This window comes from Schistocerca nitens, chromosome 1 (assembly GCF_023898315.1).
Source record: "Schistocerca nitens isolate TAMUIC-IGC-003100 chromosome 1, iqSchNite1.1, whole genome shotgun sequence".
In the NCBI taxonomy this organism is placed as follows: Eukaryota; Metazoa; Arthropoda; class Insecta; order Orthoptera; family Acrididae; genus Schistocerca; species Schistocerca nitens.
Window position 1 is genome coordinate 147,129,316 of NC_064614.1, and position 24,550 is coordinate 147,153,865.

The 24,550-nt window shown below is 39.1% G+C and overlaps 1 protein-coding gene across 1 annotated transcript in view; it reads left to right on the forward strand.

The window, feature by feature from the left end:
• The window catches only part of LOC126243507 (WD repeat and FYVE domain-containing protein 3), a 324,242-nt gene that overhangs the window by 152,629 nt on the left and 147,063 nt on the right, over positions 1 to 24,550 (forward strand). The window contains exons 22-27 of the mRNA XM_049948168.1: positions 734 to 870; positions 1,214 to 1,397; positions 1,539 to 1,810; positions 5,810 to 6,042; positions 7,941 to 8,186; positions 15,237 to 15,457. Of these exons, the coding sequence (XP_049804125.1) occupies positions 734 to 870; positions 1,214 to 1,397; positions 1,539 to 1,810; positions 5,810 to 6,042; positions 7,941 to 8,186; positions 15,237 to 15,457 (1,293 nt within the window). The remainder of the gene's footprint in view (positions 1 to 733; positions 871 to 1,213; positions 1,398 to 1,538; positions 1,811 to 5,809; positions 6,043 to 7,940; positions 8,187 to 15,236; positions 15,458 to 24,550) is intronic.

The following is a 24,550-nucleotide window of genomic DNA, read 5'->3' on the forward strand; positions in this document are numbered from 1 at the left end:
AGCTAGGTCAGACATGCATGGTAACTGACAGATAACATGTATACACTAGCAAGTGTCCATTCTTTTAGTTACATGTTTTGTAACAATAGTGAAACTATGATTTATGTTCTTGCCTGTTTTCTCAGAACAGATTTACAATGGGTTCAGTCACATAGGTAAGGAGGCATGATTTAAGTGTGTTGCTGGGTGTGAAAAGTATATTACGTAGGTCAGGTGAATGACAAGGTGGTTATCCTTTTCTTCGGCAACTATACCTCTTTTTGCTGTTTCTTACCTAACTCGTGCCTTTAATCTTGATGAAGGGATTTCAGAAATTCTGAAAGTTGGAAATTCAAGTTAGTTTTCAAGTGCCTGTGTGCACGATTAGTTATTACTAATTCTTCACATGCAATAATATATCTTTTAGTTTATAGATCTAATATTAGGTTAATGTAATGTGGAAACACTTGTGCACTGCTACAATTAGTCAACACCTTTCTTCCTGTAGCAGGATTTGCATGCCTCCTTTTCAATTGTGGTACATCGTACTGGGAAATTATATAATAATGATTATAAATAAAAATGTGTTTTTACCTTTTTCATAAACATTATAAAGCAATGCCTTAACTGCTATTCGTTTTAGACTACTAGGTGGTGGGCTAATGTATTCCTAAAAGAGAAAATTGATAGATAAAATAATATTTTGTCAGTTGTAGTAGTTTTTGTGTTTTACAGTGGTCTTCCCTTTTGTTAGGGATTGAACCACTACCATCATTAATCGCAGAGGAGAAAGTAATATTTGGATTAAATGCAAAAGCTGTGTCACAGCTTACATTGGCAAAGATCAGAAAAGTGTACAGTAGAGCTGACAATAAAGCAATTGCCAAACAGGTATGTATGACTTTTTTCCCCTTCTTTTTCATGTAGAGGTGCATTAGTATTGCATGTGTGTATTTAATGTTAAATGTGTAGTATGCATTATCAAACTGGTTGTGCCAGTTATGAATTTTAAGTCTAGGGTATTGTGTTGTCAGAAATATATTGTGTCCTTGTAGTGTATTTTGTGATCTTTAATGTTTACTGAAGATTTGCAGAATGAACCAGGGCTTAAAGTTGTCAGTGCGGGGAATTTCACTTGAAATAATGAAGTTGTAGCCTGAAAATGTTTGGAGATTATTGCCTTACATTAAAAACTTGTTAAAGTTTTGACATAAATCTGCAAAATGTGTTTCAGCTCGGTATGTCATCTCATGAAAATGCTACACCAATTAGGATATTGCATAACTCTGCCGGTCATTTGAGTGGCCCTGCACGCTCTCTTGGAGGTGTTGTTATCGGGTACTTGGGAGTGCGTGTCTTCTCCCCGAGACCAGTTACCAAAATGGTGGACAATGTTGGAGGCTGTTCTGTTCTACTAGGTATGAAACTGTAGGTAGATGTTAAGTCATTTTCCACAAAGAAGAGGTAGAATGACATTAAAATAGTATTAGTGTTTCAGTGTTTTCTCACATGTGTCTGTCAGACCGTATGAGCTAATTAAGCTTGTTTTCTCGGTACAGGGTTAATCGCTATGGCTCAAGATGTGGAAAGTTTGTACGCTGCAGTCAAGGCACTTGTGTGTGTTGTTCGCAGCAACAGATCAGCACAGTTAGAAATGGACCGTCGCCGTGGGTACCAGACATTAGCTATGCTGTTGCGCAAGAAGCGCCCTCTTCTGAATAGCCACATACTACATTTAACTTTCAGCCTTGTTGGAACAGTTGACAGTGGCCGTGAAAGTTCTACTATTCCAAACACAACTGCATTCCATGATCTCCTCTGTGATGTGGAGGTACATATATTGCCTTGTTGGTAGATTTATTATAGGCAGGATAATTTTATATGCAAATTTAAAATGCAGATTTTTTGGCTCATAATTTTTGTTTTCGTTGAATACAGTGAAAAGTAAGTGCAGTTGTGAATCTCTATGTTCATCTTCTTTATAATTTGTGAAATATCCTCTCCATTTACATGTTTTAAAATATTTTTTTTTAAAAAAAAGAGCTAAAAAACTACATTCACTTTATTGGACAATTATATCAACACAGGAACATTAACAATTGAAATTATTCTTTCCCTTAATGGCGTGAAGGCAAATGATGAAAGAAAGATGAAAATATAATGAAAATGTGTAATTTTTTTATTTGTTTATTTATTTATTTATTTATTTTTTTTTAACACACCTTTGGCATTTTGGATCAGGACGGTTAGTTGTTAGCCAGGCAGAGCTTACTGAGTTGTGTGCTGTGAACATATGTTCCTCAGATTCTAATATTTCATTGATTCCCTCAACTAAACAATATCACTAGCTACTTATAAATATGTGTTAGGAGAAAAACTGAATTAAGGGGAGGGAGGGGGTCAGTTTTATTGTAATGAGTACTAAATATATATTTAAAGCCACATACTGCATCTTGCTTTCAATATTTTCAGGACAATTCAGATTACTCTCACCACTCCTACCATCCCAAAAGAAATAGCTCATTTTTTTCTGTAGTTGTGTTTGTATGAACTTCTAAATGACTTCTCCTTCTTCCAAAACACCAAAACACCATTTTCAGAAACGAGTCATTAGTAATACTAGGTAAAATTTTTAATGTCATTGGCTGATGATCAGCTTGTTATGACACCTATGCATTGGAATGTTTACTTTGTGACAGAACTGTTGGCCAATACTTAACCTTCAGGAAGTGAAGTGTATAGTACTGCTGATAGACACATATAAAAGTAAAAATGGTAAACTCCCTAGTTAGAAAAACTAATAGCTCCTTCCTGAGGAGGGGGAGAGGAAATGGTTTGTGAAGATTCAAAGGAATGTCAGCTCACTCGGAGCTCAGGATAAGAGGTACACACCTGTAACAATATTATGAAAAGGAAAGTTGCCACTCACCATATAGAGGAGATGCTGAGTCGCATATAGACACAACAAAAAGACTGTCTCAAATAAAGCTTTTGGGCTTGTGAGTTCTTCATCAGGGGTGAAAGACAGAGCAGTGCAGCTGGGGAGTGCCAGGGATGAGGTGGAGAGAGGGTAGGGCAGCTATGTGCAGTTGGGAAGTTAGACGGAAGGCAGTGGAGAGATGGGGAGGGAATGGAGGCAGAAAAGGAGAGAAGTAGAAAGACTGGGTGTGATGGTGGAATGAGGGCTGTTTAATGCTGGTATGGGAAGAGGGAGGCTGGATGAGTGAGGACAATGAGTAACGAAGATTTCAGAAATGTAGGATATACTGCAGGGAAAGTTCCCACCTGAGCATTTCAGAAAAGCTGGTGTTGGTGCAAAGGATCAATATGGCACAGGCTGTGAAGCAGTCTTTGAAATAAAGGATGTCATGTTTGGCAGCGTGCTCAGCAACTGGATGGTCCACTTGTTTCTTGGCCACAGTTTGTCAGTGGCCATTTATATGGACAGACAGCTTGTTGGTTGCCATGCCCACATAGAATGCTGCGCAGTGGTTGCAGCGTATCTTGTAGATCACATGATTGGTTTCACAGGTAGCCCTGCCTTTGATGGGAAAGGTGGTTTGTGACCGGACTAGAGTGGGTGGTGGTGGGGGGATGTATGGGACAGGTCTTGCATCTACCGTATTTACTCGAATCTAAGCCGCACTCAAATCTAAGCCGCACCTGAAAAATGAGACTCGAAATAAAGGAAAAAAAAATTTCCCGAATCTAAGCCGCACCTGAAATTTGAGACTCGAAATTCAAGGGGAGAGAAAAGTTTAAGGCCGCACCTCCAAATCGAAACAAAGTTGGTCCATTGTAATATGAGACACAATTTAGGTCGAATGAAAGACGATACAGCTACAGTAGTTTGGTTTGAGTCATAAGCTTAGCAGTTAAGCTTTACCAGGTAGCCATTGCTATGCGTCAGGCGCTCTGTCCGTATTTATACGGGTACCCTTCCTTTTTCACATGCTTCGTCTGGTTTGAATCGATTGCTTATTTTGCTTTGATCTGATAAGTGCCGTTTTCTTTGTTATAGGTGTTTACGTCACTCTAAGCTGAAAATGCATTACTGTACTGTGTAATGCATTGTTTGTCGCATTTTGATAGTGCTTGTTTACGGCCTGTCGCCGCTCGCGGCATGACTTGCTTTTGTGCGCGCTACTGCCGCTTAAAAAAAAAAAGAGGAATCGTCTCATTAGCGAAACAATGGCAAGCGACTGCTATTTGTTGTTACTTACACTGCTGCTTTCTTTGATAATGATCAACAAGAACCAAATGCGTATGATAGAACATCCGTATGATAGAACATGTTCTGAACGAGAGTTTTGCGAAAATTTTCCTCCGTTTGAAAATCTTTGCGGCCGCTTCTTTAGTACATCAAATTCTGCACAGAAATTAGTCATCTTACATTTAAAATCTAGTCTGTTGCCGTGCTTCATTTCTCACTGTATCACTATTAGGCATAAGAATAATATGAATATAAACATGGCACGATACGTATATTCTTCCGCGTTTGCTGTTGTCTCACTCTAATTTCGTAGTTTATTACGCAGACAGGATTTAAATGAGATAGCAGCAAACACGAAAGAATACATGGCAAAATGTTTATATTCGTATTATTCTTATGGTGAAGAGAATACTGCATGTGATTCACATTTCATCAGGTTCCTATTAGCAACCATCTCTTCTCACAGGTAGGAAAAAACTCGGAACGTAGAGTTGGCCATATTGACAAACATCCCTAACAGTCTTGCCAATCAGATTTTCGTAGTACATTGAAATTCTGCTACATTCGAAGATGAACAATACGGATTTTGTATTTACTTCGTTGGATAATGTATGAAAATGCAGTGGTCGAAACTCGGGGCGGAGAAAAAAAAAGCTCGTCTTCTACCTTTTTTTAAAATTTATTTACTGATGCAGAGGTTTTGGCGCCAGTATTTATCTTTGTGCCCACAAAGCATGCTTGTGTAGCACTACATATATTCGACGGCAGAAGTTAGTTGTGGCGGCACCTATCAACATTTTTCAGAACTTCTGCTTGCTTTGCACTCGATTCTAAGCCGCAGGTGGTTTTTTGGATTACAAAAACCGGAAAAAAAGTGCGGCTTAGATTCGAGTAAATACGGTAGGTCTATTGCAGGGGTATGAGCCATGAGGTAGGGAGTTGGGAGCAGGGATTGTATAAGGAAGGGGTGGGAAGGATAGTGGGCAGGACATTTCTCATTTCAGGGCATGTCAAGAGGTAGTCGAAACCCTGGCAGAGAATGTAATGCAGTTGCTCCAGTCCCGGGGCAGTAATGAGTTGTGGGGGGAATGCTCCTCTGTGGCCAGATGGTGGGCCTTTGGGAGGTGGTAGGAGACTGGAACTATAAAGCATGGGAGATTTGTTTTTGTACAAGGTTGGCTGCTTTTCTCCTTCGGCGCTAGCCCCCCCCCCCCACCTCTCCCCTTCCCCCTCCCCCTCCCCACCACAGCCTCCTCTTTAACCCCACCCAGTCGTCACTCCCATCATACACTGCTGCTGCTGCTGCTGCTGCTGCTGCTTGCAGTGTGGCTACAGTTGTCTGAGACTATGTGTGTGAGTTGTGTTTGCACATGTGTGTGTGTTTTTGACGAAGGCGTTGCAGGCTGAAAGCTTATATTGTGACAGTCTTTTTGTTGTGCCTATCTGTGAGTCAGCATCTCCGCAACTTTCCTTTTCATAATATTGTTACATTCCATCAGGGACAGACCTGTAGAGAAGATGTCAGGCAAAAGTCGTGGTGTGTGAACTTGTCAGATTGATGTGCAGTTTTTTAATCCTTATTTGGAAAGTAGTTGTGATTTCAGCAATATGTTTTAGGTTTGGCACGAAGCACCAGGTGAACTCCAGCGTTCTCTGTTCGAGCACCTCCTGGAGCTAGTCTCGGAGTCTAGTGAGAAGCGTGCCAATTTGCGGACAGTGAGAGACCTCGGCCTAGTGCCCCGCCTGTTGTTAGTCCTGCCTTCTGTGTCGTGTGCTCCCACACGACAGGTCTTGTTACAACTGCTCGGCACCCTTCTGGCAGGAACGCCGAGGCATTCTGACCTTCTAGGGTCAGTGGTAATATATTACTACTAATTTTGTTACAAAAATATTGAGGTAATGCCAGTGTTCTAGCAATAACAGTAGCTCATAGCGTATAATTACAATAAAAAATGACATTTTCATGGCATTAGTTGCTCATTACCATAAATTTGAAATGCTTGCATAGTTGGTAAAATAGGCTGTAATTACCTTTTATTGTTATCAGTATTATGAACGTCAAATTCTTGCAGTATTGTTGTGTTTGTGGTTAAATAAAATGTTATTTAATATAAAGTAAATATTTGCTGCATAGTTCATAAACTTTTTAAAATTGGAACTGTGCTCTGAACATTAAAGAATGTCTGTGTCATTCAAAACAGTTCATCCATAGTACTACAGAGGTAAAATGCAGATTCCTCTGTGTTCCAGGACTTAGATGGTAAGGTATACCCTGAATGATTCTCTCACATGGTAGCTGATCAGTGCTGTTACAAAACTTCCTCAGAGGTTGAAAATACCGCTTCAGTTGTAAATTACTTTCTTTTCACACGACCGGTTCCGGACTGTTATAAGCCCATCCTCAGGTGTCGTTGCTGTGCTGTGGTCCCCAAGCACCACGTTTACCAGGCACAGTGTGCTGCGTATGCTGTTCTGCACTGCATTATGACAGTCCGAAACCGGTCGTGTGAAAATAAAGTAATTTACAACTGAAGCGGTATTTTCAACCTCTGTTATAATGCTCAGTTGCAGATTTTCTTCAAACAGGATTGTTTGTAACAAAACTTCCTGATAAAATGAGGTAATTGGATGGATAAAAAAATCTAATCACCAAACAGTGGTAGAAAACACACGTAAGAGATTCTAATTAGGCAATCTTTCTGAGCCAGTGTCTCCTTCAGGCAGAAGGGTTGAAGGGGAAGGAAGAGGGATGAAGGAAAAGGACTGGAGTGGTCTAGTAAAAGGGGTAGATTTCGGGGAAGTCGCCCAGAGCTGGGATCAGGGAAGGCTTACCGGACATGTTGAGAGGGAAAGCCTTCCTGATAGATTCAAACTGTGCACACCAAATTCAAAACTGAATAATTCATACCTTTCACGGTCAACATTTTTACATGTGGAATTATTAAATTATGCCCCACAGGCTGAATAAAAGCTCCATTTTGTAAGTGTCTTTTTCCTGTATGTTAAGCTGCCCCTCTCCTGATATGTTGCTACTCTAGCATCTCAGAGAGAACAGACATGGTAGAGAATAGATTATCAACATTGTATGTACCATTCCAGAATGAATCTTTCAGTATGCCATGACTGTGCTTTTTACAAAACTTTTTATCGTACGTCAGACCAAAACTCAAACCTGGACCTTTGCCTTTCATGAGAATGCTATTATTCATTGAACTATTTTGGCATGAGTTGTTGCATGACTCAAGGTCTGCAAATGCTCTTCCCTATTTTCACCATCCTTTTGTCTCCCAATTAGGGTGTGAACAGTTATATTGTGAGATATGGTTAGTTTAGTTTAAGTGTGTCAGATTTCTTGAGTTCACCATAAGGTAGTATCTCCATTGTGTGTAGCTGTACGGTAACTACACTCCATTGTCCTATGTGGCCTTCTTATCAATAGATACATTTTAAGTATGTGTTTGTCTGCCTAGTGTTTATATGAAACAAAAAATACTCACTCAAAATCTAATAATAGCAGATTATCAGTCCGGACAGTTCATTTAGCCATATTAGGTGCACATGTGCACATGGGCATAGCCATAGCTCAGAATAGTAAAGAACATCTCACCATAAATAAAACCACAAGTTGCAGCTGCTTTGTGAATTTTAAAATAAATTAAAATATGGTTTAGTATTAAGGATGTTATTTAATTCAATTGTTTAAAAGAAGAAAATACTGTGTACAGTAAGGATTTAATATTTTCCATAGGTTTGGACAATTTGTAGCAGCAACACTTCCCACTTCACCTACAGCAGATGAGAAGAAGATAACCTTGCAAGAAGGTCAGAATAGGCAACAGCCTGCCATTACTGGAGATGAACTGAGTCTCATGGCAGTAGTACCCATATATGGAGATGAAGAATCTGACATGATTACAGGAATAGTGTTACGTAATCGATGTTTACAATTGCTCCACTCTCTCCTGTTCACACCACGGAGTGCTGTTAGTACAACGTGAGTATGATCATATTTTGTAAGATATATGTGTCAGAGAGGTAGAGAAATTTAGCATTTTTAGTTACAGTAATAAGGACATGCATTTTGGATTGATCACATAGAGCCACCTCTGGCTGTGGTGCTGTTTATTACTATTACTCCTGCTGCTGCTGCTACTACTACTACTACTACTACTACTACTACTACTTCTAGTAATTTAGATTGTTAAGTTTGTCATCTGAGCAATTGTTTCTGAAGGACATACTGTGTTTCAAAGTACAAGTGTTGTTTAAAGACAAAGAGAAACTATCTACTGATTATCTGCGGCAATTGTGATCTAGCTAAGAGAAGCAAGTGATGGTATTGTACTGATATCATGTGGAAGTAATGATTGCCTACTTTGTGAAATAGACAGACACATTTAGAAAAGATGACGTATGTAGAGAGGGCTTTTAATGGTCTTTTACACTTGCCTGATGCTCCACTGGCAAGAAACACACAAAACTACAGAAATCCAGGGTGAAAATAAACATTAATGATCTACGTGACAGAAGAAGTATTTCCACTTACCAGCCACAGCTGGATCACTAACACTGTTAAATTATGTCTTTTGGTATTTTCATCACTTGCTTTGTCTGATTAAAATTGGCAAACTGGAAAGAGTGCATACACAGATGCTGTGGAGAGGAGAAGTTGCTTCAGTCTCTGGAATAGGCAAGAGGTTAGATACAGTGAACAGTTAGAAAATAAAAATATTTCACTCCAGCCAGGTTTTGGAGGGATTATTCTGAAAACAGAGCCTCAGCTGCGACTATAAAGACATGGAAAGTGGGGAAGTAAATGCAGCTCTTCAGTGGTTTTTAAGAATAGTGTAGTGGGGATGGATAGGTAGTGGAACACCAGGGGAAAATTGCTGCACTTCAAGCTGAATTAGATAAGGCTAGGAAAAATCTGGACGGGTTAAGGAGGGACAAGGGTAGAAAAGGGTAGAGAATGACAACAAGCTGAGAACTTCATCTGGCACCTTTTTTGTGAATATGAAAAATAAGTTTTACCTGTTGCTTCAGTAAGCAACTGGAGGCCCTTCAGCAGAAGTAAGTGTAGACAGTCACAAGTAACTTTCAGTGATAAATTGAACAGTAAGAATTTAGGGAATCCAGCAAAGAGAAAGAAAATTTCATTGTTTGGTAGTTCTCATGCTTGAGGTGCAGGCTAACTTTTGCAGCATGAACTAGTGCTGGTCTGGGCCACATAACAGAAGATTTTGGATCCCTTTGTAAAGGCTTCACCAGGGAAAACACTGTGGTTGGGCCAGGCAAAAATATTGGCAAATATGTTGGTTGCTATGTAGAGTGTGAATCAGTTTAGATTGCTCAAGCATCAAGACATACTAATGTTGAGTTTGTACGTGTTGGGAGACGCCATGACTAACCTCACTTGAATTCTTCCGTCAGGAGGGTTGGAAATGTTAATACACTGACAGGAGAAAAAAAAATCATAACACCAAAGAATAATTACTTTTCAGGTGCACATTTGTCTAGGTAACACTTTTAAGTGATTAACATTGCAATATCAGACATTAATGTAACTGTGAGATTAGTTATTACAAATGTGAAATGATGGTACATTAATAACCAGTGTAACTGCCAGAATGTTGACTGCAAGCAAGCAAACGTGCATGCATTGTGTTGTACAGGTGCTGGATGTCAGTTTGTGGGATGGAGTTCCATGCCTGTTTTGCTCGGTCAATCAATACAGGGACAGTTAATGCTGGTTGTGAATGACACTGGAGTTGTCGTCTGATGATGTCCCATATGTGCTCCACTGGAGACAGATCTGGTGAGCGAGCAGGCCAAAGCAACATTTTTACTCTCCGTAGAGCATGTTTGGTTGCAGCAGTGTTATGTGGAAAAGCATTATCCTGCTGAAAAACACCATCTGCAATGCTGTTCATGAATGGCAGCGCAACAGATAGACTCACTAGCTTGACATAAAAACTTTCAGTCAGGATGCATGGGATAATCATGAGAGTGATCCTCCTGTCATATGAAATCACAGCCCATACAATTACTCCAGGTGTAATTCCAGTGTGTCTAGCATGCAGACAGGTTGGTTGCAGGACCTCAGCTTGCCTCCTCATAACAACACATGGCCATCACTGGCACTGAGGCAGAACCATCTGTCATCGGAAAATGCAACAGGCCTCCACCCTGCCTTCCAATGAGCTCTCACTTGACACCGTTGAAGTCACAAATGGCGAGGGTTTGGAGTCAGTGGAATGCATGCTACCGGGTGTCTGGCTCAGAGCTGTCCTTCAAGTAACTCATTTGTAACAGTTCAGTGTCACTGTGGTGCCTATTGCGGCTCAAGTTGCTGGTGCAAATGCAGTATGATGCGACAGAGCCACACACCTAACACAATGGCCTTCCCTGTGGTAGTGCCAGGTGACTGTCCAGAGTTCAATCTTCATTCATTTATACTTTCTTGTGACCACCACTACCAGTAATCGTGTACAGTGGCTACGTTCCTGCCAAGTCTTTCAACAATATTGCAGATAAAATCATCCAGCTTCTTGTAGCCTTATTACATGACCTCATTCAAACTCAGTGAGGTGTCAATAATGGCATCTTTGTTGCCTTAAAGGCATTCTTGATTAACATCAACTCACCGTGTCCAGTCTCAAAGGTAACTAATGATCACAACCATTGCAGCATGTATTCAAAGCAAACATGATTTTGCTTCCTCATAGTGGCACTACAAACGCCACTTTTCTGCGACTGGTGTGAAACTGGAAAAAGCATCACCTTTCAGATTTAGGAACCCGCCTGCCATCTTTTGTTTACACTGCACAACTTGTTCTTGATGTTGCAATTTTTTTTCATCAGTGTTTTCATTGGGATGTAAAATGTACAAATTCTTAGTTCAAGAGAATAGTCAAGAAGTCAAAAATTGATTATTTTAAGGCACTCAAAGACATTGACTGGAGTGATTTATACAGTGCTCATGGGATAAATGTAAAATTTAACACTATATTGATAAAATGCTTATCGTATTTTAAAGCTGTTTTCCACCAAGACTGATGCATATTAGACCAAAGTCTACAAGGAAACCAAGGGTAAAAGGTGTCTTATTACACAAAAAGCAGCTGTACCTGTCAGCAACAAACAGCTTTGATGTTGGTGCTATAGCTTATTACAAGACACAGTGCAAAATACTGAAGCTAGTAATATAGATGTCAAAGCAAATGCATTATGAGAAAAAGATAACCACATCAGAAAACAGAAATACAGGCAATATGGGATATAGTGATGGAGGAGATTGGTAGAATCGGAGATGTAGAGGAGCAGATAGTAGTACGAGTAAATGTTATGTTGGCAACAGATGTGCCCAGTGTTGCAAAACTTACTAACAAGCATTTCATGACTGTTACTGAAAATAGTCAATAAGTCAAAAACTGATTATTTTAAGGCACTCAAAGACATAGATTGGAGTGATTTATACAGTGCTCATGGGATAAATGTAAAATGCAACACTATATTGTCGAGGGACATGAAAGGGAAGCAGTGGTTGGGAAGGGAGTGAGACAGGGTTGTAGTCTATCCCCGATGTTATTCAATCGGTATATTGAGCAAGCAGTAAAGGAAACAAAAGAAAAATTCGGAGTAGGTATTAAAATCCTTGGAGAAGAAATAAAAACTTTGAGGTTTGCTGATGACATTGTAATTCTGTCAGACAGCAAAGGACCTGGAAATGCAGTTGAATGGAATTGACAGTGTCGTGAAAGGAGGATATAAGATGAACATCAACAAAAGCAAAATCAGGATAATGGAATGTAGTCGAATTAAGTCGGGTGATGCTGAGGGAATTAGATTAGGAAATGAGATACTTAAAGTAGTAAAGCAAAATAACTGATGACGGTCGAAGTAGAGAGGATATAAAATGTAGATTGGCAATGGTAAGGAGAACGTTTCTGAAGAAGAGAAATTTGTTAACATCGAGTATAGATTTAAGTGTCCTTTCTGAAAGTATTTGTCTGGAGTGTAGCCATGTATGGAAGTGAAACATGGACAATAAAAAGTTTGAAAAAGAAGAGAATAGAAGCTTTCGTAATGTGGTGCTACAGAAAAATGCTGAAGATTAGATGGGTAGATCACCTAACTAATAAGGAGGTATTGAATAGAACTGGGGAGAAGAGGAGTTTGTGGCACAACTTGACCAGAAGAAGGGATCGGTTGGTAGGACATTTTCTGAGGCATCAAGGGATCACCAATTTGGTATTGGAGGGCAGCGTGGAGGGTAAAAATCGTAGAGGGAGACCAAGAGATGAATACAATAAGCAGATTCAGAAGGATGTAGGTTGCAGTAGGTACTGGGAGATGAAGAAGCTTGTACAGGATAGAGTAGCATGGAGAGCTGCATCAAACCAATCTCAGGACTGAAGACCACAACAACAACAACAACAACAACAACATGAGGTTTTCAGGTTCAGTAGATGCTGTGATGGAACATCTCAGACCAGTCATTACAAATAACTTTATTAATATGAATATTACCCACATTACACCAGTAGAAGTAATGTCCACAATAAAATCTAAAATAAAAGTATTTCTAGTGGTTACGGTAAAATATTAACAAAGTTAATGAAAGATTGTGTTTCTGAGTTTAGTAACATATTAAGTTATTTGTGTAACCAGTCATTTGTCACTGAAACATTGCCTGATATGTACTGAACTTAAGACTTTGTGCAAGAAAGAAAATAAAGAAACAAATCAGATTCAGATTTCTGTCCAGTTGCAGTTTTCTAGCATTCTTGAAAATTTTAAAAAACATATAATATCAACAAAATGGTCCATGGGTGAACGGCTAGATGTCAGTGTCCAGTGGGCACAATATTTTGGCTAGTGACCATGTTGTCATCATCAGATCTGCTGATGAACTGACTGCCTAGGAATGGCACAAGCGGAGTAGATATCCCACTACGAACTGGCTTCAGGGACAGGAAGAGCAACCACAGAGAAACCACTATAATCTGACCCACGAACGATGGACGTTTGCTCATGTCGAGGGGCAGACGGGAATGGCATTGCTGATGATTCTGAGAGACAGTTGCGGTACGCGCCTGCATGTACTTTCCACTTGAAGGAAGCTTATATCCTGTAAATTATGTTTCTTGCTTGCTTATGCAGAATTTATCAGTTACCACCATCATCGGTGGTGACAACTCGCTACAAATGAAATAGAATTTTGCTAAACAACTTGCTGTGATCACATTTAATGCTCTCATTAGCAGAGCACTCAATACACTACTGAAAGCACATTGGCTGTCGGAGTATGCACGATGTAGGTGCGCAGAACAAGCCTAAACTCGACCACCATCATTTGTGGCTACAACTGTAGCATGCACCTCTGGGCATGAACTGTGGACTGAGAAGTGAGACAGTGGGAGGGGGGGGGGGGAATTCTAGCCACATACTTGCTCCTGGGCACAGTTGGCAGATCGAGTGGCAAGTTGGAGGGAAAGGGGGTGGCGGGGAGAAAAAAAAAACACCCTGGCTCATAGGCAGTCAATTCATCAGTGGACCTGATGACAGCAGCATGCTCGCTTGCTGAAATATTGCGCCCATTCGACATCAACATCTAGATATTCATGTGTAAACTGCATCATTGTGAGGACAAGTTGACAAATCACATAATTTACAATTGCCTTCTTAATCCTCTGACAGCAAATAATATGTTGTTGAAGTCACAGTTCGGATATTTAAAGGGTTCCAATATTGAGGAGGCTATCAACACATTTTGCTAGAGCATAATTTAATCATTGGTAACACTTGATTTATGAATCATCAAAGAAGGTTGTATACATGGAGGAGACATGGAAACTGTGTAAGATTTCAGATTGATTGTATAATGGTAAGATAATGTTTCCAGGGCAGATGTGGACTCTGACCACAATTAATTGATTATGGACAGCAGATAAAAACTAAAGAAATTGTATAGAAAGGTTAGGAATTTAAGGAGATGAGACCTGGATAAGCTGAAAGAACCAGAGGTTGTTGAGAGTTTGAGGATGCATTAGGCAATGATTGAGTGAGACAGCAGGAAGGAATTCAGTGAAAGACAAATGAGTGTCTTTGAGAGATGGAATAGTGAAAGCAGCAGAGGATCAAACAGCTGAAAAGACAAAACCTAGTAGAAATCCATCAATAATACAGTTGATATATAATGTAACTGATGAAAGGAGAAAATATAAAAATGCAGCGAATGAAGCAGGTGATACATAATACGGACGTATAACATATGATATTGAGAGAAAGTGCAACATGGCTAAACAGGAACAGTTAGAGGACAAATGCAAGGGTATAGAATTATATGTAACTAGGGGAAAGGTAGATATTGCCTATAGGAAAACTAAAGAGGCCTTTGGAGAAGAGAGAAACAGCTGTATTAATATTAAGAGCTCATATGGAAAGCAAAGAATGGAAAGCTGAAAGGTGGAAGGAGTATATAGAGAGTCTATGCTAGGGAAATGAACCTGAAAGCAATATTATAGAAAAAAAAGAGGAAGTAGATGAAAATGAGATGGTTATTACAGTACTGTGAGAAGAATTTGACAGAGTACTGAAAGAACTAAGTTGAAAGACTCTGGACTAGATGACATTCTGCCAGATCGGCTGAGATGCTTGGGAGAGCCAGTTATGAGAGAACTATTCCACCCGGTGTGCAAGATGTGTGAGATTGGAGAAATACCCTCGGACTTCAAGAAGTATGTAATAATCCCCATTCCACAGAAGGCAGGTGCTGATAGGTGTGAATATTACCAAACCGTCACTTTAATAAGTCATGGTTGTAAAATATTGACATGAATTACTTACAGAAGAATAAATTTTGGTTTTCAAATGAAATTTAATTTTTTAGATGTCAAATTACTGATCTGGCCTTTTTTTATTAATTAAATATCCAATTTATATAATGTTGCTCCTATTACTGTCTAATTGTAATTGAAAAATCAGAGTGAGGAGTTTAATTACAGTTCTATAATTTAGTGACGACATTGTGCTTCATTAACAGTTTCTGCGAAGAGGTCGTCCAGGTACTTGGTCTAGACTGGGTGCTCTTGTTCCTCCAAGGCCAGCTGCATCCGTCAACAGTTGTCTGGGGTCTCAGGATACTTGTGGTGCTGTGTTCCTGTCCACCATTGCTGCAGAAATTTCGTGAAGGTAGTTCTTGTGGAGGATGGTTGAGAGATGCCGAACTAGTGACTCGTAACAAGATGGCAGCTAGTGTTCTGGGTACGTTGATCTATCTCATCAGTTTAATTATTGATGTTCTGCTATTGAATTTGTTATGATGTGAAACATATCACCTTGTTTTGTCTCTACAAGTTAGACTTAAAAATTTTTGTTGACCTTAGCAGTGTCTGTCATCAGTTGACTGTGTTTAAGAAATTACCAATGATAAATTCTAAAAGGAGGGAAAAAAGAGCAGTTTGGCACGTCACAGAGGATACAGTTAGTGAACTTTACTGCTGATGTACCTACAGCCCTGTGTTTTCATGTAGTTGGCTCAACTGTGCAATTAACATTCTTGTCCCAATTAAAAACTTTGTGTTGGACAAAGAATTCAGTTACAAGTTATGTTTCACACAATTTTTATGTTAGGTGTTGGTATATGGTATTTGTTTTCATATGTTGTATAATTTTGAAAGTCATGGAGAGACCACAAACTTAATTTTATTTTCTACATGTGGAGAAGTCAAAAATACTAGACTTAATCAAGTGCACAGTCAACATTAATTTTTATTTGACTGTGTTCTTGGTGTCTCAGAATGGAAATTCTTTTGTCAACTTGAGTATAAGGTAGTACAGGGTGTGATGCAGAGACTTTCTTCTTCTTATTTTTTTTAAGGATAAAAAAAAACAAAAACAAAGTATTGGTGATGTCAGTTTAATTCTCATTTCTTTACACAGAAGTACATTCAGAGTTTTATTTCATTAGGTTTTGAAAATGGTATCTTGAAGGTGGCCTTCATTCTGCTCAATGCATTTGGAGAGACAAAAGCAGAAGTATCGATCCACGCCATCCAGCATCTTTCTGTCTGTGTTGGCAATACCAGCACAAATATTGTTCCACAGCTCATCCTGGATCCTTGGACGATTTGTGTACACTAAGAAGTTAAGATAGACCAAAAAGAACCAGACATTTCCCACATCCATTTCTTCAAGTTCAGGGACAAAAAGCTCCTCAGTTATCTGCACATAACACTCAGAAGTGATGGTAACTGCTGTATTGTTCTTTTCAAAAACCTTGGGCCAATAATGCCAATTTTAGATATTGCACACCAGTGAGACATTCTATACACAGGGGCTGCCCATGAAATTCTTAGGGGGTTCATACCACTCCAGTATTGCATGTTTTCTTTATTCACACATTCAGGAAAATTAAAATGTGCCTTGTCACTGAATAACACAAGGGCATCATAAGGCAGGTTTTCAATCAAGGTTTCACGTGCATTTTTTGTGAAACAGAATTGTGTGCATTAACAAGGCATCACATGCATTTTTTGTGAAACAAAGTTGAGTGAATTAAGTGTGTGAACCACTGCCAGTTTATATGGATGAAATTTCAAGCCTTCATGAAGACTTTGCCTTACTGTGTGATCAGAAATTGCAAGAGCAGTGCATGTTTGTATGCAGATTGCTTGGGGTAATTCAAAATCGCAAACCTTACTTCCTCAATGTTTCTGGTGTCCTGGTGGCTCTTGAAGGGCTTTTTTTTGTCCTGGTGGCTCTTGAAGGGCTTGTTTTTTTTTTTTTTTTTTTTTCCTAACAGTATCCATAAATGTGTGTGCCCACATAAGGAATTTTCTGTGCTGCACCTGGTCTAATTTAGCTATGGAAGTGCTAAATAAACCAGATTTAATATTTGTGGCTAGTAAAAGTGTGTGCTAGACTGGAACTCAAACCTGGATTTCTCCATTCTACCGGCATTGTTCCCACCAATTGAGTTTTCTGTGTATGTCTCATGGTTTGACTCACTGCTTCTTCTTTCCCTTACTTCCTATTATTTTAATTTGTCACAAATGTGACATTGAAATTTTCCCATTGTACTGAATACTCGATGTTTCAAGAGGGCAGCCATTTGTCATTTACTACCACACGCGGCACTTCATCTGGGCACCAGCCAGACATCTTCAGATGAGCTATCAAACGTTGACACTGGCCACCCACATCACACTACTTATTTGTGCACAGTATGTGTTTGGGGCATGCATCACAATCCTGATTGCAACACCGACCACACCACCAGGAGGTAGCACCCTTTATGCTGTAAATTTCAAATTCGGTCGTCTGGCTGGTTGATATTCACTGTGGCCATCGGCACACTTTTGGCTTAACTGAGAACAAATTGTGGAAATAATGGGATACCATGCATTAACCAACTGATAGCTGCTGTCCTAGTTAATAAGTATTTCTGCTGTACGTACCTCCATAATGGACTCTTTAATAATGGAATCACAAAATGAATTACTAGTAGGAAAAATTGTTTTTCTCATTTCTCTTTATATGCTCAGTGGATGAGTAACTCTCAGCAGTGTCAGACTTTGCACTCTTAACAACTCCTCCAGTAGTCACATAATCTCCAGAGAGAAAAAGTTAATGTGACGGTACTGTTACCTCACAACCTTTAAGTTGTAAATAATAGATTTTAGCTATCAGTCGCCCTTCGGAATTTTTATTGGCAGATCTAGATTTCAGCTAGAAACTAGCCATTCTCAATGCATTATATTTCTGATGAATGCATGTAGTGCCTGTTGGTCGGGCTTCATCCACAGTTCATTGAATATTCATTGATCAAAAATGATAGTGCATTGAGAATGGCTAGTTTCTAGCTGAAATCTAGATCTGCCAATAAAAATTCCAAAGGATGACTGATAGCTGAAATATATTATTTACAAGTAAAAATAACAGTCGCTGCGTGCAACAGACCAGAGCGGAGAGTGGGGAGAGTCACGTGGGGCACACAACAGCTGCGGCCAGTTAATGTAAATCCGCAGCCACTTGCAGGGATATCACTCACGAATTATTACTGTGACAAATGAAACAAATAAAGGAGAATGTACACGTGCCACATAATTTTATTAGCTTAGTGTATGCCTCTACATTCGTATTAATTTGTGAACTGTTACACAATAAAAGGTGTCACTGAAGTGTGGGATTCTCGGTTATCTTGTACTTCTTGCCCTTTACAGTTGCGTCTATGTTCGGAATAATTGTTCTTGTGCATTGTAGGCGCAGCGTGCAGTTTAAATTTCGATCAGACAATGCGTTTTTCAGGCGCATCTTGTTACATTTCATTGCAGAGAACAGTTGTTCATAAACATACGTGGAACCGAACATTGATATTATTGTAGACGCCAGTTTGTGCAAACGAGGAAATCTATCCTGAGGGAAGTGTCTGTAGAATTCCAAAATGGTTTTCTTGTTCTAAAATTTGTCTCTGTATTCTCTGCCACACTGCAAGTCAATAATTTCTAGTTGCAGCTCAGGACGAATCTCTTCAATATTCGCTGAATATGAAGAGGAGAACAGATCAAAATCACTGTCTAGTGCTGTCAGATCTTGAAAGCGTTGATCAAATTCTTCTTTTAAGGGCAACTAAACTATATGAATAACGTTCACAGTCTTTGTGAACATCTTGCATGGATGATAATTTAGGAAAATGAGCTAGATTTCCTGTTTCCAGCTGACTCACCCAAAGTGTCAATTTCATTTTAAAAGCTCGTATTCGATCTATGAAATGAGTAATTAGCAGATCTTTACCTTGTAGTGAAATGTTCAAAGCATTCAGATGGCTAGTTAAATCTGCTAAGAACGCGAGATCACATTTCCATGAAGCCTCTTTCAATTCAGGAACACACATGTTATTTATTTCCATGAACATATTTATCTCATCTAATAGGCAAAAAAAATCGATTTAATAATTCGCCACGACTAAGCCAGCGGACCTCGCTGTAATAAGGCAGACTACCATACTGGCTTTCTACATCCTCAAGAAAGCTTTTAAATTGCCTGTGTTGTAGCCCATGCTTCCTCATGTAATTGGTTGTACGAACAATAACACTCATCACATTTTTTAGAGTGATACTCTTTGCACATAAGTATTCCTGGTGGATCACACAGTGAACGCCCCTTATTTCATCCGGCACGGTCAGTTTTTGCATTTTCTCCTTCAACAGCGCAACGAAACCTGATTTTTTCCCTGTCATAGCTGGTGCATCGTCTGTAGACACTGAAACTAAAGAATTCCACGACAATCCTATATTTCCAACACTTTCTTCAACACTACTTAAAATATCACCTCCGGTTGTAGTGTTCTTCATGGCTACTACATCGAGGAGCTCCTCCCTCACCTGAAGATCTCTATTAACACCTGTAATAAATATGGCAAGCTGCGCTGTTCCAGTGATATCAACAAATTCGTCCAGAGCTAGAGAATACACCATAAAATCTTTACAGATATTTGCAAGCTGGCTCTGGACGTCGTCTGCAATGTCCTGTATGCGACGCATAATGGTCATGTTAGATAATGGCACAATCCGAAACTGTTCAACTTGAGATGGACACAAATGTTCCGCTGCAACTACCAAACATTCTTTTATTAAATCGCCATAAGTGAAGGGGCGCAGGGATTTTGCTAAAAGCAAAGCAATTTTGTAACTCACTCTGAGAGCTGCCTCAGTTGATTTTTCTTAGTCGTCCAGATCTTCTTCGGATAGCTTCCTTTTAAGTTTAATAACTTCGTGTGCACGATCTGGTCCATCACATTTTCCACTTCCATAGTCTTTCGCGTGGTGCGACCTATAATGTTGCTGCAAATTAAATTTCCTAAAAGAATTCAGCATTTTGTGACGTACAAAACATTTTGCAACACCATCTTTTTCTGTAAACAGATAAAATTCCTCCCAATGGGGGTTGAACTGCAAAAGCATGGTTGGGGTTACACAACAGCGACTTCAATAGGCACGCTGCGGCCCTATTCAAACGTGCGCGCGCATTTCCCTTCCCTCCCCACTCCACGACCTTGCACCTGCTCGCGAGCACGTGCCTGAGCAGACGCGAGTACTCGCGCTCAAAACCGGCCAGTTGTTAAGCCCTGCTCTAAATGGAGGATAACCTGACCTTTAAGTTGATTGGAGGTATGGCTTTGTGGCAGCCCTTCATCGCACATTGGTTTCAGCAGTTAAGCCCTAACCGTACACACCTAGCTCTCTGCAGCCATCTGCAGTGAGGTTCTTTCTTCATACACCGCTGTCTGCTTCTGCCCAAAACTCTGGTTCTGCCATGTGACTGAACACCCTTAATAAGACCACCATTGGGTGCATGGTATTGTACGATGATTATCGCCTTTCTCTACACCATTAATAAAAGGAGACACATTCGAATGGCTGATAATTTAATAAAGTGAATAATGACTGGTTCAAATAAGAACAGTCATCGTTAGCAGATCACGAACTTTACCGTCTGTTGCTGAGAACACTACTCATAGCAAGCAATTTTAAACACACACACAGTTTAGCAGTACTCTGCATGCCACCGTATGACATCAATCTTTTCCCACTGAAATTCCAAGGAGAACAAATGCTGCACAAGTAATCATATTCCAAACAAATTAACAATTTCATCAGAACGGTGCTGGCCCACTTATTATCTCAGTCCAGCCTGTAGGCTTGGACTCTCAGACTGCACTCCATTAGTCTGCCATGCTTAGTGCTCGCAACCAGCATCAACAATCAGACTTGATTACCTTAGAATTCTGCCTCGGATAAGCCAGAGGTATCTGCAACATACACAGGAATGACGAAGATCGATAAATTTACTTTCGAATGTTACACATGTTGACAAATATCTTGAAATATAATGATATAGGACCCTCACTACGTCTGTTGTGGTTGCTGGCTAATTAGACCAAGAAACTTGTGTTGACCTAACCAAGCTCTCAGTTCTCTACTTCTCTTTGGGGTTACGGTACAACACCAGAGTTTGATCTCGAGCACACACTGTGACGGACATGCCACGTATCTATGGACTTCATATCTCTGATAGTGCAGTACACAGTACAGAGTCCATTCTCAGCAGATGCTTGTTGAAAAAGTCATGAAATTTGCCAGTGCTGTGGCATCTCTACAGTACAGTATATAAAGCTGTTCATTACTCTGTGCATGACATTCTTTCCCACCAGCAAGTGCATGTGCCCATGTCGGTACTAGACAAGATTCGAGCTCCCAGGCATTGTGGCCAGCACACTCACATGAAGACTGTGTACCAATTTATTGAATCCTGCCATTGCAGTCCACGAGAGATGTCAATCACTTCTGCGTCTTGAGGTGGCAAATTTGTGGTACTGCTGGTGAACACTGAGTAGCTAGTTACTATTCATATCCACTGCCTCCAACATCGTTTTTCCCGTCTATGTTTCAATCTCCCATGAGAGACGTTATCTTCTTTTCTCTGCACCCTGTGGTATTAAAATATTTGTTGGAAGCTCATGCTACCAAGTTAGTGATTTTATTGTGTGTCCTCACTCTCATTTTGGACCATGTGTAGAGTTATTTACAGGGCAAATTACTGTTCTGGACAGTATTCTTACTGCACCTCGAGGCACCACTGTTTTATTTGGTACTGACCATTAAGATTAGATTAGATTAGATTAGATTAATACTAGTTCCATGGATCATGAATACGATATTTCGTAATGATGTGGAACGAGTTGAATTTTCCAATACATGACATAATTAGGTTAATTTAACAACATACTTAAGTTAATATAACAACTTTATTTTATTGTGTTTTTTTGTTTTTCTTTATTTTTTATTTTTATTTTTTTAATTTTTTTAAATATTTTTTTTATTTTTTTTCTTAATTTATATCTAAAAATTCCTCTATGGACTAGAAGGAGTTGTCATTCAGAAATTCTTTTAATTTCTTCTTAAATACTTGTTGGTTATCTGTCAGACTTTCGATACTATTTGGTAAGTGACCAAAGACTTTAGTGGCAGTATAATTCACCCCTTTCTGTGCCAAAGTTAGATTTAATCTTGAATAGTGAAGATCATCCTTTCTCCTAGTATTGTAGTTATGCACACTGCTATTACTTTTGAATTGGGTTTGGTTGTTAATAACAAATTTCATAAGAGAGTATATATACTGAGAAGCTACTGTGAATATCCCTAGATCCTTAAATAAATGTCTGCAGGATGATCTTGGGTGGACTCCGGCTATTATTCTGATTACACGCTTTTGTGCAATAAATACTTTATTCCTCAGTGATGAATTACCCCAAAATATGATGCCATATGAAAGCAATGAGTGAAAATAGGCGTAGTAAGCTAATTTACTAAGATGTTTATCACCAAAATTTGCAATGACCCTTATTGCATAAGTAGCTTGAACTCAAACGTTTCAGCAGATCATCAATGTGTTTCTTCCAATTTAATCTCTCATCAATGGACACACCTAAAAATTTGCAATATTCTACCTTAGCTATATGCTTCTGATTAAGGTCTATATTTATTAATGGCATCATACCATTCACTGTACGGAACTGTATGTACTGTGTCTTATCAAAATTCAGTGAGAGTCCGTTTACAAGGAACCACTTAGTAATTTTCTGAAAGACAGTATTGACAATTTCATCAGTTAATTCTTGTTTGTCAGGTGTGATTACTAGTATCATCAGCAAAGAGAACTAACTTTGCCTCTTCATGAATATAGAATGGCAAGTCATTAATATATAATAAGAACAACAAAGGACCCAAGACTGACCCTTGTGGAACCCCATTCTTGATAGTTCCCCAGTTTGAGGAATGTGCTGATCTTTGCATGTTACGAGAACTACTTATTTCTACTTTCTGCACTCTTCCAGTTAGGTACGAATTAAACCATTTGTGCACTGTCCCACTCATGCCACAATACTTGAGCTTGTCTAGCAGAATTTCATGATTTACACAATCAAAAGCCTTTGAGAGATCACAAAAAATCCCAATGGGTGGTGTTCGGTTATTCAGATCATTCAAAATTTGACTGGTGAAAGCATATATGGCATTTTCTGTTGAAAAACCTTTCTGGAAACCAAACTGACATTTTGTTAGTACTTCATTTTTACAGATATGTGAAGCTACTCTTGAATACATTACTTTCTCAAAAATTTTGGATAAAGCTGTTAGAAGGGAGATTGGACGGTAATTGTTGACATCAGATCTATCGCCCTTTTTATGCAAAGGTATAACAATAGCATATTTCAGTCTATCAGGGAAAATGCCCTGTTCCAGAGAGCTATTACACAGGTGGCTGAGAATCTTACTTATCTGTTGAGAACAAGCTTTTAGTATTTTGCTGGGAATGCCATCAATTCCATGTGAGTTTTTGCTTTTAAGCAAGTTTATTATTTTCCTAATTTCAGAGGGAGAAGTGGGTGAGATTTCAGTTGTATCAAATTGCATAGGTATGGCCTCTTCCATTAACAGCCTAGCATCTTCTAATGAACACCTGGATCCTACTATATCCACAACATTTAGAAAATGATTATTAAAAATATTTTCAACTTCTGACTTTTTGTTCATAAAGTTTTCATTCAATTTGATGGTAATACTGTCTTCCTCTGCTCTTGGTTGACCTGTTTCTCTTTTAATAATATTCCAAATTGTTTTAATTTTATTATCAGAGTTGCTGATTTCAGACATGATACACCTACTCCTGGATTTTTTAATAACTTTTCTTAATATAACACAGTAGTTTTTATAATTTTTGATAGTTTCTGGGTCACTACTCTTTCTTGCTGTCAGATACATTTCCCTTTTCCGGTTACAAGATATTTTTATACCCTTAGTAAGCCATGGTTTGTTACAAGGTTTCTTACGAGTATATTTAACTATTTTCTTGGGGAAGCAGTTTTCAAATGCATTTACAAAAATGTCATGAAATAAATTATATTTTAAATTGGCATCAGGTTCACGGTACACCTCATCCCAGTCTAACTGCTGTAGGCTTTCCCTGAAATTTGCAATTGTTAAATCGTTGACTGAAAGTACTACTTTGGAGGACTGTTTAGTATTGCTGAATGGAGCTATGTCATATATTGTAACTAGCTGTGCACCATGATCAGAAAGACCATTCTCAACAGGCTGAGCATTTATCTGGTTAAACTTATCTTGGTCTATAAAGAAGTAATCTATCAGTGAGCTGCTATCCTTTACCACCCGAGTAGGAAAATCAATAACGGGTGTCAAATTGAAAGAACCGAGTAATACTTCAAGGTCATTTTTCCTATTACCCTCTTTCAGAGAATCTACATTGAAGTCCCCACAAATAATAATTTGCTTCCCC